The 16,907-nt window shown below is 36.4% G+C and overlaps 2 protein-coding genes across 7 annotated transcripts in view; both read right to left on the reverse strand.

Annotated features, from left to right (window-relative positions):
* Nucleotides 1-6,455, reverse strand: part of LOC104120652 (transportin-1-like) — a 33,746-nt gene extending 27,291 nt beyond the window's left edge. Inside the window, exons 1-7 of one of the 2 annotated variants that reach the window (XM_070196817.1) lie at nucleotides 5,993-6,455; nucleotides 5,308-5,595; nucleotides 4,868-4,957; nucleotides 4,654-4,731; nucleotides 4,487-4,567; nucleotides 4,237-4,287; nucleotides 3,692-3,777 (exon numbers count right to left, since the gene is read on the reverse strand). In XM_070196817.1, coding sequence (XP_070052918.1) covers nucleotides 3,692-3,777; nucleotides 4,237-4,287; nucleotides 4,487-4,567; nucleotides 4,654-4,731; nucleotides 4,868-4,957; nucleotides 5,308-5,595; nucleotides 5,993-6,178 — 860 coding nt within the window. In that variant the 5' untranslated portion in view covers nucleotides 6,179-6,455. The remainder of the gene's footprint in view (nucleotides 1-3,691; nucleotides 3,778-4,236; nucleotides 4,288-4,486; nucleotides 4,568-4,653; nucleotides 4,732-4,867; nucleotides 4,958-5,307; nucleotides 5,596-5,992) is intronic. The other variant, XM_070196816.1, reaches the window with a different exon arrangement.
* Nucleotides 6,456-7,412: 957 nt separating this feature from the next.
* On the reverse strand, nucleotides 7,413-15,913 carry LOC104087350 (V-type proton ATPase subunit B 2). 5 transcript variants are annotated; one of them, XM_009591776.4, is made up of 15 exons: nucleotides 15,759-15,913; nucleotides 15,232-15,297; nucleotides 13,262-13,317; nucleotides 13,047-13,145; nucleotides 12,840-12,899; nucleotides 12,106-12,217; nucleotides 11,818-12,026; nucleotides 11,202-11,330; nucleotides 10,944-11,081; nucleotides 10,622-10,772; nucleotides 10,443-10,525; nucleotides 8,522-8,569; nucleotides 8,380-8,433; nucleotides 8,139-8,222; nucleotides 7,413-8,038 (listed from the first exon to the last, which is right to left on the reverse strand). In XM_009591776.4, the coding sequence occupies exons 2-15, from the start codon at nucleotides 15,287-15,289 to the stop codon at nucleotides 7,853-7,855; spliced, it is 1,467 nt and encodes a 488-aa protein (XP_009590071.1). In that variant the 5' UTR covers nucleotides 15,290-15,297; nucleotides 15,759-15,913; the 3' UTR covers nucleotides 7,413-7,852. The 5 variants fall into 5 exon arrangements, with proteins under 5 accessions (XP_009590071.1, XP_070052919.1, XP_033509602.1 ...); XM_070196818.1 differs by having other exon boundaries at nucleotides 11,818-12,022; nucleotides 12,102-12,217; XM_033653711.2 differs by lacking the exon at nucleotides 15,759-15,913 and adding an exon at nucleotides 15,622-15,736.
* Between the last annotated feature and the right edge of the window lie 994 nt (nucleotides 15,914-16,907).

Genomic DNA, 16,907 nt, shown 5'->3' on the forward strand with positions numbered 1-16,907 from the left:
GAACGGCATCACCCCAAAAACGCAACGGAGCATGAGATTGTATGAGTAGGGTACGAGCAGTTTCAATAAGATGTCTATTCTTTCTTTCAGCTACCCCATTTTGTTGAGATGTGTACGGACAAGATGTTTGATGAATGGACTAAAGTAAAAGGTGACTCTGCTCGATTATCAAGACGTCGAGGGAAATGGGAGCGGGTATGCTTACCGAGCTGACATGACTCACACTCTAGAGCTGACAAGTTAGATAAACCAGATACCATTTTCTGAAGTTTTGACAAACTGGGATGTCCCAACCGTTTATGTAATAAATCTGGTGAATCAGTAACAGGACAAGTTGTAGAAGGAAGACAAGATGTGAGTCCATGTGATTTAGCAAGGATAAGGTAATAAAGTCCGTTTGATTCACGCCCGGTACCAATGATCCGCCCCGTACTGCGTTCCTGTATAAAAACATGGTCATCAAGAAATAAAACAACGCATTTAAGTGATTTGGCTAAGCGACTAACAGTTATGAGATTAAAAGGACTATTGGGAACATAAAGAACTGAATCTAAAGGTAAGTAAGGAAGTGGGCTTGCTTGACCTATTGCAGTTGCTATGTTTTGAGACCCATTGGCCATTGTGACTTTTGGAAGAGATTGAGAATACGAAATAGTAGTGAAAAGAGATTTGTTACCAGAAATATGATCTGATGCACCTGAATCAATGACCCAAAACTCAGAGGATGATAATTGGGAGAAACAAGTCACGCTATTACCTGTTTGAACAACAGAAGCTATCTCAGAAGATGTCTGCTATACATGCTTTATACTGAAGGAACTCAATACACTCTGCTAAAGAAATCATCCGACTATTCAAAGCATCGGTTCCCATGTCGCTACAATTTGTAGTAGTAAGGTTAACTTGAAATAGTGGAAATAAGTAACTCCTGTGAGAAAACTGAAGAAATAGCTTGAAAAACACTGTTTACAGCAGGAAAACAGAACATTGTTCTGTGCCCGAAACACTGTTCACGCCGGGAACACTGTAGCTCGCCGGAAAATTCCAAAGTTGTCGGAATTTGTTGTAACCAGGATGGATAGACTCGGAATTCCTTTGCGAGCAAGCTGTCCTGAAGAAATATTTTCAAAAAATGGCCAGAAAGGTCACTGTTCACGCCGGAAAAATATAAAAGTGGCCGGAATTTGATTTGAATTAGATGGGTAGGCTCGGAATTTTGAGGAGAACACACTGTCCTGAAGAAGCTTCGCGAAAACATGGCCGGAAAGTGGCCGGAACCCTCGCCGGAAAAGTTGTTGCCGGCGCATGGAGGAGCGTGGCGGCTTTTTCGCCGGATAAAATTTCAGGGGTTGGTAGTCGGAGGGTGATCTACCTCGTGGTGGTGTTGGTTTTAGCACAACACCGACAGAAAGTGACTTTCACTTAGACAAGCCTTAGGTCACCGGAAAAATTACACGATGACTAAGTTCTTTCTTCCCGGTTAACGCTGGAATGACGCACAGCGATCTTTTCTCACTAATGCTCTGATACCATGTGAGAAGGCACGGGAGAAAATATGTTATTGATATTGAATGATAAATACAATACAAGAGGTCCCTATTTATAGCTATACACTACAAGGAGATATCACTTTTCTTCCAATGTGGGACAAGACTACACTATACATATCTATAAACTAACAGTGTCAAAATCTGTTATTGGATGATGCAGAATGTTCCTGTCTGCTTAAATACCTACTCTGTAGCGCTTAGAAGAAAAACAATGAACGGTATTCACACCAACCAGTCTTGTTGTTTAAATGCGTTCAGACAGATGGACAACCAGTCATCCTAAGAACTGAGGAGACGTTGCTTTTGTTGTTTAGGCTACCAAAACATGCTTGTGTAAAATCTCACCACAAAGACAACATGTAAAGTCAAAGGTACCAAATCGTGAATATTAGTTTTCCTCTTTAGTTTTTCGTCATTTACTCTCTCTCTCTCTCTCTCTCTCTCTCTCTCTCTCTCTCTCTCTCTCTCTCTCTCTCTCTCTCTCTATATATATATATATATATATATATATATATATATATATATATATATATATATAGAGCATAACAAACGTGGACTATTTTTGTTTTAATATTTGCCTGCTGAAAATTAAAAACTCTTATGAACTGAAGTAGTTTGTAAGTTCAAATTTGAAGATCTGAGATTATCTCTTCTCATGAAGGCAAATGTTAATGTATGTTTACCTAATAGCGTTTTTTAAATCCCCTGTATTATTGAATATTTTTGTTTGGACAATTATCGTATTTTCATACAAACACTAAAAAATTGCGTTTAGCAAATAATCATATGAAGATTAGTTATACATCAAATCATAAATATAAAATTGAGCTAAACACTTTATAACAAAATATTTCAATTTTGGATGAGCTAATATTAAGACTTTGAATCAACAAAAAATTATTTCCTTATCACGAAAATGGTGAAGCAACTAAAAATTTGATTACCAAGTCTTTTCTTATTTGAAATATGTAGGAACGCCTAATATTTTAAACTTTAAAATCAATTAAGATTTTAGCTTATATAGGTCATTTCTTTATTTCAAATATGTAACATAATTATGATGTCTTCAAAAACCAAAGCAAATAAGCTCCTATTTGCCGAAAAATCATTAGAAATGTATGGATGCAGGTAACATTCTCTTAATTGCCTTCTCACACAAGTCACAACTGAAGCATACAATTCTCTAAATCAATTATGCGACATAGTAACCAGTAATTATGACTTTCTGATTTCATGACAAAGCAAATAATTGTACTAAAGAGGCAAACGAATGGTTTTCCATTTAACTAAAAAAGATCAACATTCATTATGTTTAGAAATTTATACTTTTTTATTTAACTTTTATTTTATAACTCAACCATATTTCTATATAATATTTATGTAATTTTTAAAACTTATTATATTCATTAATATTGCACTGTGTTTGTTGTTGTTGTTGTTGTAGTATATTCATTAATATGGGACTCCATCTTAATGAGTACAAAATTGTTGTTCTCCTACACATATGCGACATTTCCCTATTTTTAATTTGGATATGAGTGTGCTTTTATTTTAGGACTCCTATAATACATATATAGCTACAACATTTATATATTTTTATTTATTTAAGCATATACGTATTCATTATCATTCAATATTTGTTCTACCATTTCAATTGGTTTTATATATGTAAGGTAATTTGCGAGTTGAGATATTTACGATAGTGTTCAATTTTATGTGTTTATTCGACGTTGTGTTCAATCTTTTATGTTAATTCGAATTGAAGTGGTAAATCAACAAATTTTAAAGTTCTAAATATTACGACTTTGTACATAGTTCAAATAAGGAAGGCTTTGATAAACAAAACTTAGTAGAGTTCAAATACCTAAAAATTACGAAAATAATTAAATGACTATTTTGTCTAGTGTGAAATCTAATTTTAAAGGGTAAAAAAGGTAAATGACATTTCACTAAGGGGTTTCATGCTTTTAATATAGTGTAAAAGGAAACCTATAAAGAATGTAATAAGGTGTTGCTTCCTTGCTTAATGTAAAGGTTACTAGATCATCTCAAGCAAACTATTGATTTCCTCCTTCCACAGAATTAAGATCCACTGAGCGAGATCAATATCTATACAAGAAGCAGAGGAAGTAGTACATTACCAGAACTCACAGGCTTCAAGCGCCACCTCATCATCTGGATCCTTGTTGACTTGCAAAATATATTCTATGATATTTCTCAAGTGAGGCTGCATGAAGAAACCAGAACATCAAGAACAGGCAAAAGGAGGAATATATCTTTCCATATTCTGTACAGGCAAGTCGACTTAAGTTAACAGACTGGATTCATTTTTCAATAAAGCAGCAAATTGCAAGATCTAGGTGATAAAACAGAATAATAAAATTGAACCAGCAGTTCTGACGTCTAGTAAGGGATTGAACTTCCAACAGTGCATATATAACAATTGTATCTCGTAACCATCCGCTTGAAAATCCAACAACCAGAAATGAAACCAAAATAACTAAAATATTAATCCCAATACACTTACAGTTGAATGCTAACTTCAAACTATTTTCTGCCTATTTAGAAGTTTAGCATTTTTTGGTCCCTCGGAGCCATTCCCCATATACAAAACAAATGCAATACAAAAGCAAATATGACCAATAAGAGGCCTCAAACCAAAATTTGAAAGGGGACAAATGTTGACCTCCAAAAACGCAGGACGAACTTCAACCAGTTGAACAAATGCCATACAAACCTGTTTAAAAAACAACAAAACTGAGTACAAGGCAGAAGTTTTCACATACTCAAAACTGTAACTCATTATCGCAGAAACGGAGTTCCACAAAGTGGATACATAAGAGCATTAAGAAATACAAGTTTTCTGTAGAGGAAAACTCGGGTAAGGAGAGGGCGCGCATAAAAATTAGGTATCGGAGTTCACAGCAATTCCTTACCAACTTCCGCACATCTGGAGCAGGGTCATTGGCAAGAAGAAACAACCCTTGAAGATATTTATCCATAGATAAAAGTAAAACCTACAACAACAACATGGAAGTGAAAATGGCACAAAAGGAACAGGATAAAAGGCAACAACTGGAGAGGTCAACAAAGTGGTACTTACTGTAGGCATCAGCATAATAAATTGATTCACAGAACTCAATGAAAGCTTTCTGAGAGAAGCATGAGGTGACTGGAAAAGCTGTTTGCAGACAGATCTCGTTAGAGAAGATACTAAGAGTACAGCATTAAATAAAAGGAAACATTAACATTATCTTAAACAAACAAATAAACATTAGAAAGAAAGTGGACAAAAGGAAGGGGGGAAACTATCTCACCTGAAGAAACCTTGGAAGGAGAATAGTTATTGGTCGTTCAGATAATCCAGGTATATCAGAATCAAGAAGACTTGGCACATCCTCGCATATCTGCATTTAACAAGATCTTTAGCATGCCAATTTTCTGTTATTTTCACGAACGAAAGGTCTGAATCATGTACTACTACAACAGTTTCTACCAATCGTAGTTCCGGTTCACATTATATTTGAATGACAATCCACAAGAAAGACAAAAATGATTGTCCTTGCAATAACCATCGGGTGGAGAATATAGCAATCCTGGGGTCTTAATTTATTAACCACATTACAGAGAAAGTAGTTTGTTTCTCCTATACTCATCCAGCTGTTTAGATATCAGAACCATGAATTAAATAGTACCCTATGGGACAACGATACGCCCCACATACAATGCTGATGTAGTAAGCAGTAGAAGCTCATACCTTGGATAAAGCATCCATGCCACCCTCCATGTGATTACTGTCGTTACTGTCCAAGCCACTGACAAGAGCATGCAGCAACTCCGGCCATCCAGCAAATCCCTCTATTTGTACAAGAACACTTATAATGGTTCCAGCTGTAGACCTTATGTGCCTATCTGTCGCCCCTAGAGAAGGTAACAACTCTGATTTTATGTATTGCTGGTTGGCGAGAGGCATGTTTTTGAATGCAGCTCTCAGGTTATTTTTTAAAAGCAACCCAGCTGCTTGCCGAATGTCGACTGACTTCCCCTGTTGCAAGGACCAATTCAGTGAACACTGCTTGAAGATAGCAGCTTTTTAAATAATAAAAAAAAAGTCATACCAAACTCGGACCAAAATTTGGACCATTTCTGTTCTAAGGAAATCCTAGCCACTTATAATTCGTCCAATTTTATATATACATTTCTTCCATTGAGTAAAATCATGTATTAATGGAAACTAAAAACTAAAGGAAAATATAAGATAATGAATCAGCTACATAAATCCTACATAACTAATCCACTATATTCGGGGCACATTTCATTCAACTACTAAACAAATTAAGTCAATTACGAGTTCTCTAAAACTAGAAGTTGACATAATCTGCAAAATAAAATGAAATTGTCAGCAACTAATAGCGAGAGAGAAAAGGGTGATGAAGAATGACCTCAGCACGGGCGAAGATAAAAGTGAGATAGTTATTGAAATCAGGGAAGTGAGAGTAGTGTTGAAGTTGTTGCCAAATCTGAGACTTATCGGAAGTAGCAGGAGACATTTGTTGCTCCAATAATCCACAGATCTCTTTGAACCCTTCCTCCTGCGGCTGCCATGTTGAACTCGCCGTCGCCGCCATAGAAGTTTCTAGAACAAGAACAAAGAAGATTGGAGAATACAGGGAATCTCGGACAAGTTGTGAAAGGGAGACAAAAGGAAGGGCCGATGACGACGAATGTGTGTTTAAAAGAAGAGAAGAAGAGGGGTTTGGAGCGAATAAGGATCGGGTGTGTACGGGTGTAGTGTAAGTGGTGTGTGGACCCAGCACCAAATGAATCAATCATTGGCTATTCAGACATTTGAGCGGTGGATGGTGTATACTACTGTACTCTGGAGGTGCCACTTTTGCTTTGTTCGACCTGTCCCATTTCTCCTTTCTTCCTCGCGTTTCGACCCTTTTTTGAAAAATATTTCTAAATATAGAATAGAAAAAATTAAATTATAATTTATACTTCTGTGACATGATTAGGAAAGCTATTTTTTGAAAGTAGATGATCTTTGAAGTACAAAACTAAAACTTTCAAAATGTGAAAATAAATAACATGCTCGTGATACCTGGATCAAATTTATGTGCACTTACATGTTAATTCTCACCAATTATGCCCACTAAAATTTGATATAAAGTATTTTTTATCTCAACTATAATTTGAACCCTAATATCCAGATTACACCAACTTTATTGATGTGTAAGGCCATACTCTATGATACAACACATGCTTTAGCACCCCTGATCGATTAGTTCCAAGAAGTTAGCATTGTGATTCAAAAAGTTTCTAACTTAATCTTTTAGCAAAATATAATGTTTATGGAAAACTACGAGCTTGGTGGAAGTATGCAGGGTTGGCAGAAACAGGCTGGGAGAAAGCTGAACCTATAAGAACTTTAATTTCCCTTTAACCATGATTCTCAACTTTAATTTCCCCACAAAGTGATTCTCTCCTTTTTAATCAGGCACAGTCGACTAGTCGAGGGGTTGGGTCTGGGTTAGGACACCACTGAAGTGATTTTATGTATGTAATTAAAGATTAGAGAAGTTTATCCTATCTCGCTTTAATTCTCTTCAGCTATTAAAGGTTTTACCCAGATGGAAGTTTAAGGGAAAAGTCTGTCAGTTTGCAGGAAATTGTAGTGTTAGCGACTGATACCACAAACAAGTGTTCAGTGCAAAGCGTTTTCCCATGCAAGATTTAAAATGCACCGGTAAGCCAATTATTTGATTAGCTTATTTGGCCAAACTTCTAAAATCAACTGCAAAGCCTTTTATTCTTTTGCAAAAATGCTTTTCGAAAAAGTAAAATATATCAACAAACAAGTTGTGAAATAACCTAAATCTCATAGTTTCCAGTTTTCCAAAGAAACCTTATACAAGGCAGCATTATTCACCAATAATCCAAAAGAATCAGCTTACACGCCATGGAGCAATTGAAAAAACACAAACTATATGACAAGGCTTTGTAATTCCTACAAGCGCCTACTATTACTGAAATTTAGTAAATAAACCAAACCTTGCAATACTTTTGGCTAAAACAACACACTAGATTACACGGTTTAATTGGTTCTCAAAAGAATATCAATGTCTTTCAAAATGCTGAAGAGCCTTGGTTTGGAACTCATTGGAGAGGGCATTTATTATTGAGATGAAAGGAGATGCACAACAGACGGCACAAGAAATAAAGTATTGTCAAAGCTCGTACCAAGGCAATCACACAGACGAAAGTACAAAGCTCGTCCTTCCTATTGGCATCCCTTTTTATTAATTAGATGCATCGCGGCTGTAATATTGATCTAGGGTCTTTGCTGGGATACGATGAAGTAGCTCACGAGGGAAGATGCGAAGGAGTGTCCATGCTAAATCAAGTGACTGGAATATGTTGCGTGTGTCATAGGCTCCTTGAGCGACAAATTTCCGCTCAAATTTGTCAAGAAACTCCAAATACAGCTGTTTCATTTATAGGAAGACTATTAGTAATCTTGACTTGATGATAACCCCCGCCAAAACACAGGTAAACTAATTCAAATATATTTCTCAGTCAAATTACCAAGTCCTCAGAAGAAAGTGCTTCTTCTCCGACAACAGCTTTCATTGCCTGGACGTCCTTTCCAATGGCATAATTTGCATACAGCTGAATTTTTTTTAAAGTTAATGCAAAAAGAAAAAGGAGAAAGAACACACACATTAAGCCATCAATTGCAAACAAAGTAAAAATGTATCAAGTCTGCCTGAAGAAATGAAAATGAAAGGGAACAGCAAAAAACATGCTTTCCGAAAGTTGATCTTACCTGGTTGGATACATCAGAATGATCCCTCCTAGTCATACCCTCACCAATGGCACTCTGAAAAAGTTTTAAGGGTTAGTCGTCCTAGTATCAATTAGTCAAAAGCATCTAGATGGACTGAAAACAAAAGGATCCGAATGCTCACCTTCATCAACCGAGACAGGGATGGAAGTACATTGATTGGTGGGTATATCTGTTACATTTCAGACAATGAAAAAAAAATGTTTTAGACATTTTTCTTCAAAAGCCCAATGCCTTTAAAGGAGTAAACACATTCAACCCATCCACAGTCATAAAAGCTTCAACAGTAGCTAATCACAAAATGGCAACCTTCTGTTGCTGTGACACAGCCGAATTCAAGAAATACTCGATTCAGCAAGCAACAGAATGCTTACAGTGACTCAGGAGTCAAGACATCATAGATATTCCATGTGTGGAATACATGTTCAATGAAATTGTCCACAATTGAATTGTAATGTAACACAATTCCAAATATGCAAATAGAAATATTACAAACCAATGGAGTATTTCCTGGATGTGTTTTTGACTAGTAATACTATAAAGTGGAACTTCCTTTAATTTTCCAAGAATGACCTTATTTTCCCAAATATAGTTGAATGTGTTTGGTTTTACTTTTGCAGCATTCTTTTCAATTGGCAGAAGATATGTTAAAGCAAGATTCCTATGCTACATGTCATTCTATTGAACACATTTCCAGGCAGTATGTGCAAAACACATATAAAACATTTGCAAGATATTAGATTTTGTTCAGATATGAAATGCAAGAATGAAACTGTTGGATAAGTCCAAAAATCTGATGAAGTTTATGGCACTAAGGCCATTCATGGAAAGGATAAGCAAAATCTGGTAAGTTTACCTGTAGGGCTTCATCTAAGGAAAAAAAAACTTGTCACTGTAGGGCCTTAGTAATAATCATACAAGTATCATAAATCTTTTTATTATTATCATTTTTCCCAGAAGAAAAAATCATAATTGCTTTAAATCCTACTGGTCATTTAGTGAAATTCATTCCCAAGTCCAACCGGAAAGTAACCTAAGTTTCAAGATAAATGGTGGCATGCAATTCATAAAGGTGTGTAAGGTGATGCATAAATGCATAATAGAAATATTATTTCTTATTAGTGCACAACTTATGACTAACATAATACCATAAAACAACCTAGACAGAAAAAAAGGAATTACGCAAAAGCTTGTTTGAATAATATTCAGAAAGTTCATAGCAGAAAAAGCAGAAACAGTTTTCGCCTGCCAAGGTAACTGTAAGCTAACCTAGGCATGGAAGTCAGCCTGTTAAGTTGATTCAGGAAATGGAATTAAAATAGAAAAACTGAAAAGCTATCTTTCCTTCAATCTATTTTCAGTGTATGCGGCATGATTTATGAAGCACGCAAACAACTTGAAATTATGATAAATGAGAAAGAATATCATGCAGTGACTCAACATCAAAAGAAAAAGGAATAACTCTTAGAATCACCAGAAAATGTTTGGAGGGTCTTTGTATAAGTTAGCATAGAACGAAAGAAGACATGACAATGGTTAAATTTCCCTCCCAAATGCTCGCGCACAAAAAAGGACAAGCGAATGTTGATGATGCTTTCTCTTCCTGCTTGATTATCCAGTTTATCAAATAATCATTTCAGTTTATAAGCCACCTGATTGAGATGATCTGGACTTAAAATGTGATTAGCATGAAATACTTCCCTATTGTCAGCAAGAGAAACGGATCGAGAACACGAAGAATTTACAGTACCCCTTCTTTTAGTTAAAAGAACCTAAAGTACCACTGCTTCAATTTGATTGCTTGCTCATTTATTACTTAGATCTCTTATAACATGAAGTATTATGCCCCTTTGCTGGTGTGAATATGTACTCAGTCCGAGAGTTCCATAATATACCTCCCCCCTTCTTTTAGTTAAAAGAACCTAAAGTACCACTGCTTCAATTTGATTGGTTGCTCATTTATTACTTAGATATCTTATAACATGAAGTATTATGCCCCTTTGCTGGTGTGAACATGTACTCAGTCTGAGAGTTCCATAATATACCTGCCGGTTATGAAGTTGTCGGTCAATATATATTTGTCCTTCAGTGATATAACCAGTAAGATCTGGAGTTGGGTGTGTAATATCTGTCCATACAACATAAGATAGAAATTGATCAATAAGAAGAAAAATCAAGCAGAAGCAGAAATAATAACCAAAATATATGGCTAGCCGTTTGTTACCATCATTAGGCATGGTCAGAATTGGAATCTGTGTGATAGATCCCGTCCGTCCCTCGATACGTCCAGCTCGTTCATAAATGGTTGCAAGATCGGTATACATGTAACCGGGATATCCACGCCTTCCAGGCACTTCTTCTCGGGCAGCAGATACCTGTAATAGGATATGTAGTTATATGATGCCAGTAGTCTTAAAGAAAGCTTAGAATACTTGCAACATCACTTAACCCATAGGTATTGATTTTAAGATCTAATGATGATCAAATTGGGACAAATCATAAGAATACAAAATAAAAAAGATGCAGATGCACTTATTGAAGAATACCTCACGAAGAGCATCAGCATATGAACTCATATCAGTTAGAATCACAAGAACGTGCTTGCCACATTCATATGCTAAATATTCGGCAGTTGTAAGGGCAATCCTGGGAGTAATAATACGTTCAATTGTGGGATCGTTGGCCTGCAAGAAGTATGGCATAATAGATCAGATCGAGCTTCAGCTTAAAGAAGTGCAATCATTTTATTTACTGAAGGGGTGTAAATACCATTTATTGATCCATGTTAAAATTGCAAGAATTACCAGGTTTAAGAAAAGTGTCACTCTCTCCATGGATCCATTTTCCTCAAAATCACGTTTGAAAAATTGAGCTGTTTCCATGTTGACACCCATAGCTGCAAAAACTATGGCAAAATTGTCGTCTTCACCACCCTGTAGCATCAAGTAGAAAAGTAAGATTTTATATCAATATAAATGCAATTGAATCACCACGAATAAACGAAAATGGATGATGAAATGTGCCTGACCAGCTATTTGCTGGTGGCCTAAAAGAAGGAATAGACAATGAACCAACCCTCTGTACCTACTCCGCAAAAGGGTGAACTAAAGTCGGTTAGGACGAAAAAAGGAGGCTGTTTCAAGGATTATATGTTAATGAACTTCCTCAGAAGACCAAAAGAAAAAATAAAAGATAAATGCAGAAATCTATTTTGTTTATGTCGTCTTCAATGCAGTAAATATAAGGCTACCATGTCAAAAGGCAGTAGTAAGATTATTAAGATACTAGTCAAATCTCAAAACATGCTTTGATATCTTAGAGAGGCAGCCAAATGCTTTAAGACCTTTTTAAGCAATGCAACAGACTTCCATATCAGCATTTTAGGCATTTGAAATATAATCATCATGCAATACTACGTACCTCAAGAAGATTTTCAGATTTCTCCAACCTCTTCACCAAACCAGCCTGACGACAGATCTGGGCTGCAATTTCATTATGGGGAAGACCGGCAGCAGAGAAAAGAGGGATTTTTTGTCCTCTAGCAATTGAATTCATGACATCAATTGTTGAAATTCCTGTTTGAATCATCTCTTCAGGATAGGTTCTCTCACTAGGGTTGATAGAACTCCCTAAGATCGGCATTAGCATAATATTAGTGGAGAATCACAAGAACAACCGAATTAGGTCATATTAGAGCTCAGCACTTGCCAGAAATATCTCTGTAAGCCTCGGGTAAAATTGGAGGACCATTGTCAATGGGCTTCCCTGAACCATTGAAGATACGTCCGAGCATATCTAGTGAGACCGGTGTTTTAAGCACCTGCAAACATATTACCAAGAGCGCTCTTAGACAACAGTACAAATGTAAAAACAAATGAAGCATAAAACAGCACATCATCTACCAGAAACATGACTAATAAACTCAGTGGCGGATTCAGATTTTTTAACTCGTGGGTGCTCAACTATTTTTCCTATAAAGTTGCTACTGAGATTGGGTGCTCAGTTAATATATTTATATAAATTATTAGTTTTTCTATCTAAATAATAGTATTTGGTTCCAAAGTTAATAGGTGCTTGAGCACCCATAACCTTAAATGTAGATCCGCCACTGAATAAACTAAAGGTTTTTATTCATATAGAAGCCATCTCTGACACTTTTTCTTTCCATGCAAATAGAGAATGGTTACATGCTTAAATTCTCAAGTTTATTGATAAACTTCATTTGAGCATTTCACGTGCTACATACAAGAGTTAGGTTTAAAAAAAAAGATAAAGGCAAAATGCAAGAGAAGATTGAAGGCTAAAGTAAGGGAGCAAACATGTATTTCTGGACCATGGTTTATCTATGGATTACGAAACCAATTCATGGAACTTATGTACCAGTGATATACGTTTTTGGGTTCTATGCAACGAAGTTAGAGCAAATATGAGCTACACTATACCTCCCCGGTAAACTGCACAGTTGTGTATTTGTTGTCGATTCCAGATGTTCCTTCAAAAACCTGGTTAGAAAAAGGGAAAATAACCATCCCATAAGCAGGTTGAATTACGGAAAAATTGGTGAATATTAAAAGTTAAAGTAGATGATACATATTTGAAAATTCCAAACAATTATATCAAGCAAAGAGTGATACCAAAGGATAACCTACCTGAACAACAGCTTTTTCCCCATCAACTTCCAGAACTTGTCCACGTCTTGTTGTTCCATCTCCCAAACGAATGTTAACAATCTCCTGGTACTTGGGTCCCTGACAAGAGATTATATACACACATTATTCTAAAGCATTAACAGAAACAAGCAACAATAAACAACATCAAATTTAAGAAAATAATAAAAAAGTATAGCAAAGTGTACAAGGATTACCTTAACTTTGTCGAGGATAACAAGTGGTCCAGCAACACCTGAGACAGTTCTATATTCTGCAAGTATACATAGTATTGGAAGTCAGCAGTTTTTATCTTAGACAAATGACAAGTTGAATAAGTTTTTTCTTTCTTTTTTTGGATAATGATAAGAATGACAAGTTTAGTAAGTTTTGAGTTTAGATTGAGTAGAAACTACCAAAAAAGCCAGAAAAGATGTGAACTTATATGTGATGATCCACAAGATTGCCATTTTACTGAAAATGGATATGACAATGGATATATTGAATCCTGAAACCTCAAAAAGTAGGAATATCCTCCGGATGTGGAAGTGAGGCTTGACTCACAAGTCATCCCTAAGAGAGAGAGTTTCAAGTACCTAGGGTCTATTATCCAGGGAAATGGGGAGATCGACGGGGATATCACGCACCGTATCGGGGTGGGGTGGATGAAATAGAGGTTAGCGTCTGGAGTCCTGTGTGACAAGAATGTGCCACCGAAACTTAAAGGTAAGTTCTACAGAGCGGTGGTTAGACCGGCCATGTTGTATGGGGCTGAGTGTTGGCCAGTCAAGATTTCACATACCTAGAAAATGAAAGTAGCAGAAATGAAGATATTGAGATGGATATGCGGGCACACTAGGATGGATAAGATTAGGAATGAGGATATTCGGGAAAGGGTGGGTATGGTTGTGGATGACAAGATGCGGGAAGCGAGGCTTAGATGATTTGGGCACGTGCGGAGGAGGAGCCTAGATGCTCCGGTTAGGAGGTGTGAGCAGTTGGCTCTGGCAAATACGAGAAGAGGTAGAGGGTGGCCTAAGAAGTATTGGGGCGAGGTGATCAGGCAGGACATGGCGCGGCTTCAGATTTTCGAGGACATGGCCCTTGATAGGAAGGTGTGGAGGCCGAGCATTCGGGTTGTAGGTTAGGGGGTAGTCGAGCGTTTCTCCTCGCTGCGTCGGCTAGTCTGATAGTGTTTTGTCCAGGACTTAGCGGTTTTTATTGTGTTTCACTTTTTTTTTCTGTCTTTCACATTTTGGCCTTTCTATTTATTTGTTGTATTTTACGATGCTGATACTATTTTTCTGGTTTCTATCCTTTCTATTTATTTGTTGTATTTTACGATGCTGATACTATTTTTCTGGTTTCTATTGTTGTAACGGATCTATTGTCTCTGAGCCAAGGGTCTCCCGGAAACAGCCTCTCTATCCCTTCGGGGTAGGGTAAGTTTTGCGTACACTCTACCCTCCCCAGACCCCACTAGTGGGATTCTGCTGGGGGTTGTTGTTGTTGCTGTTGTATCCTCCTAGTAGTCAGACCCCACTAGTGGGATTCTACTAGGGGTTGTTGTTGTTGCTGTTGTATCCTCCTAGTAGTGTATAGACAGAAGGTACAGCAAAATTTTGATATGTTTACTTCAGTTGCTGCGTGGATAAAACTAAACAACATATTCTCAAGAGTCCTAGAGTTATTAAGTATACCCATCAAATCCTAATACCTACTGAAACTATAAGGGAAAAAAGGTCTACTGCCATCAGCGCTTCAACTGCTGATACGTGTTCATGCCCAATCATCGGCAGAAGGCATCAGACGGGCTTTGAGAACAGTTCTCTGCCACCTGGGGAACACTCTATTCTTAAATCTACAAACTAACTAGGACCACAAGTGAGACATTCATCTCGTTAGTCCTAGTTAAATATAGCATGTGTAACTCAGCTCTAGTTATAATTGAAGATCATTGCAATCATAATGAACCCGCACCACATATTTTCAAACAGAATCCCCTATTCATCAATTCACTCTTCCTAGAATTCCTTGATTCAATTGAAAAAGTGCTAACACGGGTTTAAGGGCTCATTTCCAAGGCCTGTTACTTAAGCAAAGAACTACCACATCTGCATACCATGAGTGGAACATGTCAAATAAGCCTCTAGCAAACAAGAAGAAGAAGAAAACGATATAAACATACCCATTCCAACCTCCAGGGTTCCCTCCTCCATGTCAATATTGTTGTTTTCCGCACCCATATTTTAACCTGAAAATTAACAAACAAAGAAAATGAAGCAACATCCTATGCCCGCAAGTACTGATAAATCACTTTACAATTGATCATCAGATCACATCTCATTACATAAACAAGAAAGCATCAAAATGCCAAGATGAGCAGCAGAGACGGATACAAAAATTCAAATCAGCAGCAGGTGCTAAATATTACCACACTCACTATTTAGTATAGAAAAATTTCCAACTATACATAAACTGTGAGCCAAAGGCCTAAAAAGCTAGGGCAGTAACAAACAGAGATATCAACAGTAATAAAACAGAGCAATTAGGAGATACATACAAATAAAATTATTACTTATGGGTAAAGTCAAAGGCAGTGGATTGTGTAGAGATGTGTCGCAGTGAGATCGAAGGGTTGTAAATTGCGTTAACTAAATGGAAAGGTGAAGAATGGAAGATTGGAGAATGGATCTGTAAGAAAAAGGTAAGTACCTTTTCTGCTTCTGAATCCAAGACAGAGCAAGAGAATAGAGGAGAGAGAGAGAAAGAGAGAGAGAGGAGAAATGGAACCGAGATCTAATGGTGGAGATAAATAATTAATACTACTCCAGCAGTTTGTAAATGAAATGAGACCATGAGAAGATGGAGGTGGTTTTGTTATGTTATTACAGTAATAACATTAGTACGGGTTTTGTTTTGTTAAAATTGGAAATTAACGTAATATCCCGAATCGGTCACATTTTCTCATTTACTACCCTCCGTTTTGTATATTTATTTGATTGTACATGATTTTAAGAATGTAAAAAAATTCTTCATATCATTTCTATAACGGAATGTCATTAAAAGTAAATTAAAATCAAAAGCTTGTCAAATATGTGATAGACCTTTTAATTAACATATTAAAAGGTAAAGTAAAGTACAAAAGTGATAATTGTCATCTTTTTAGTGTTTGTATAAAAATTACACAATATAGTAAAGCATATTTTTTTAAAGAAAATTTATATAAAAATGTGATATTCGTTTTAACAGATTAAAATGTGATATTCTTTCATCTTAAATAATGTTCTTAAATATGTATTTACCGAAAAACTTTACACAAAAGTGGTAATTTTCAATATATTTGTAAGTTAATTAAATTAACTCTTCATAAATACAACATTCAAACAATTGACAAGGATGTAATAAAAGAAAAATAACAAAAAAAAGGACATTTGTAGTTATCCACCGGTAAAACCATGGAAGTGAACCGCTAGCAGACAAGTGTAATTTTGCCGTTGGCACACCTGCGACCACGTGACTCTTGCCTCAGGCCCCCAACCAATTGATTGCTTAGTTGCGTGGGACCCATAGTGTGAGACCTGCACGTTGATATATTGAAAACATACCAAAAAAAGAAAGGAAAAACAGAGGAGAAGAAAATCTAAAAATGAATGTCTTGGCAATGGCTTGTTTAATTCTCATTGTCTTTGTTCCCGTTTCCTTTTTCCTCTTCTATCATTCAATGTATTAAAAGAGATTTCTATAAATGGAGTCAATTTGGACGATCAAACATCTATTTCTTGCCTTCTTGACAGAGTCTGTTATATGTGTTTGAGATGAAATAACTATGATTTAATTCTTCTATCTTCTAAAAATTTCTTA

The sequence above is a fragment of the Nicotiana tomentosiformis genome, chromosome 3, assembly GCF_000390325.3.
Source record: "Nicotiana tomentosiformis chromosome 3, ASM39032v3, whole genome shotgun sequence".
In the NCBI taxonomy this organism is placed as follows: Eukaryota; Viridiplantae; Streptophyta; class Magnoliopsida; order Solanales; family Solanaceae; genus Nicotiana; species Nicotiana tomentosiformis.

Excerpts from the sequence above, each read along its gene's own strand:
- LOC104087350 (XM_009591776.4), bottom strand. The coding sequence starts at position 15,289 with ATGGGTGCGGAAAACAACAATATTGACATGGAGGAGGGAACCCTGGAG. Across the intron at positions 12,027-12,105 it reads GGCTTACAGAGATATTTCTG|GGAGTTCTATCAACCCTAGT; the intron begins GCAAGTGCTGAG and ends TGCCGATCTTAG. Across the intron at positions 11,331-11,817 it reads AATCTGAAAATCTTCTTGAG|GGTGGTGAAGACGACAATTT; the intron begins GTACGTAGTATT and ends TTGATGCTACAG.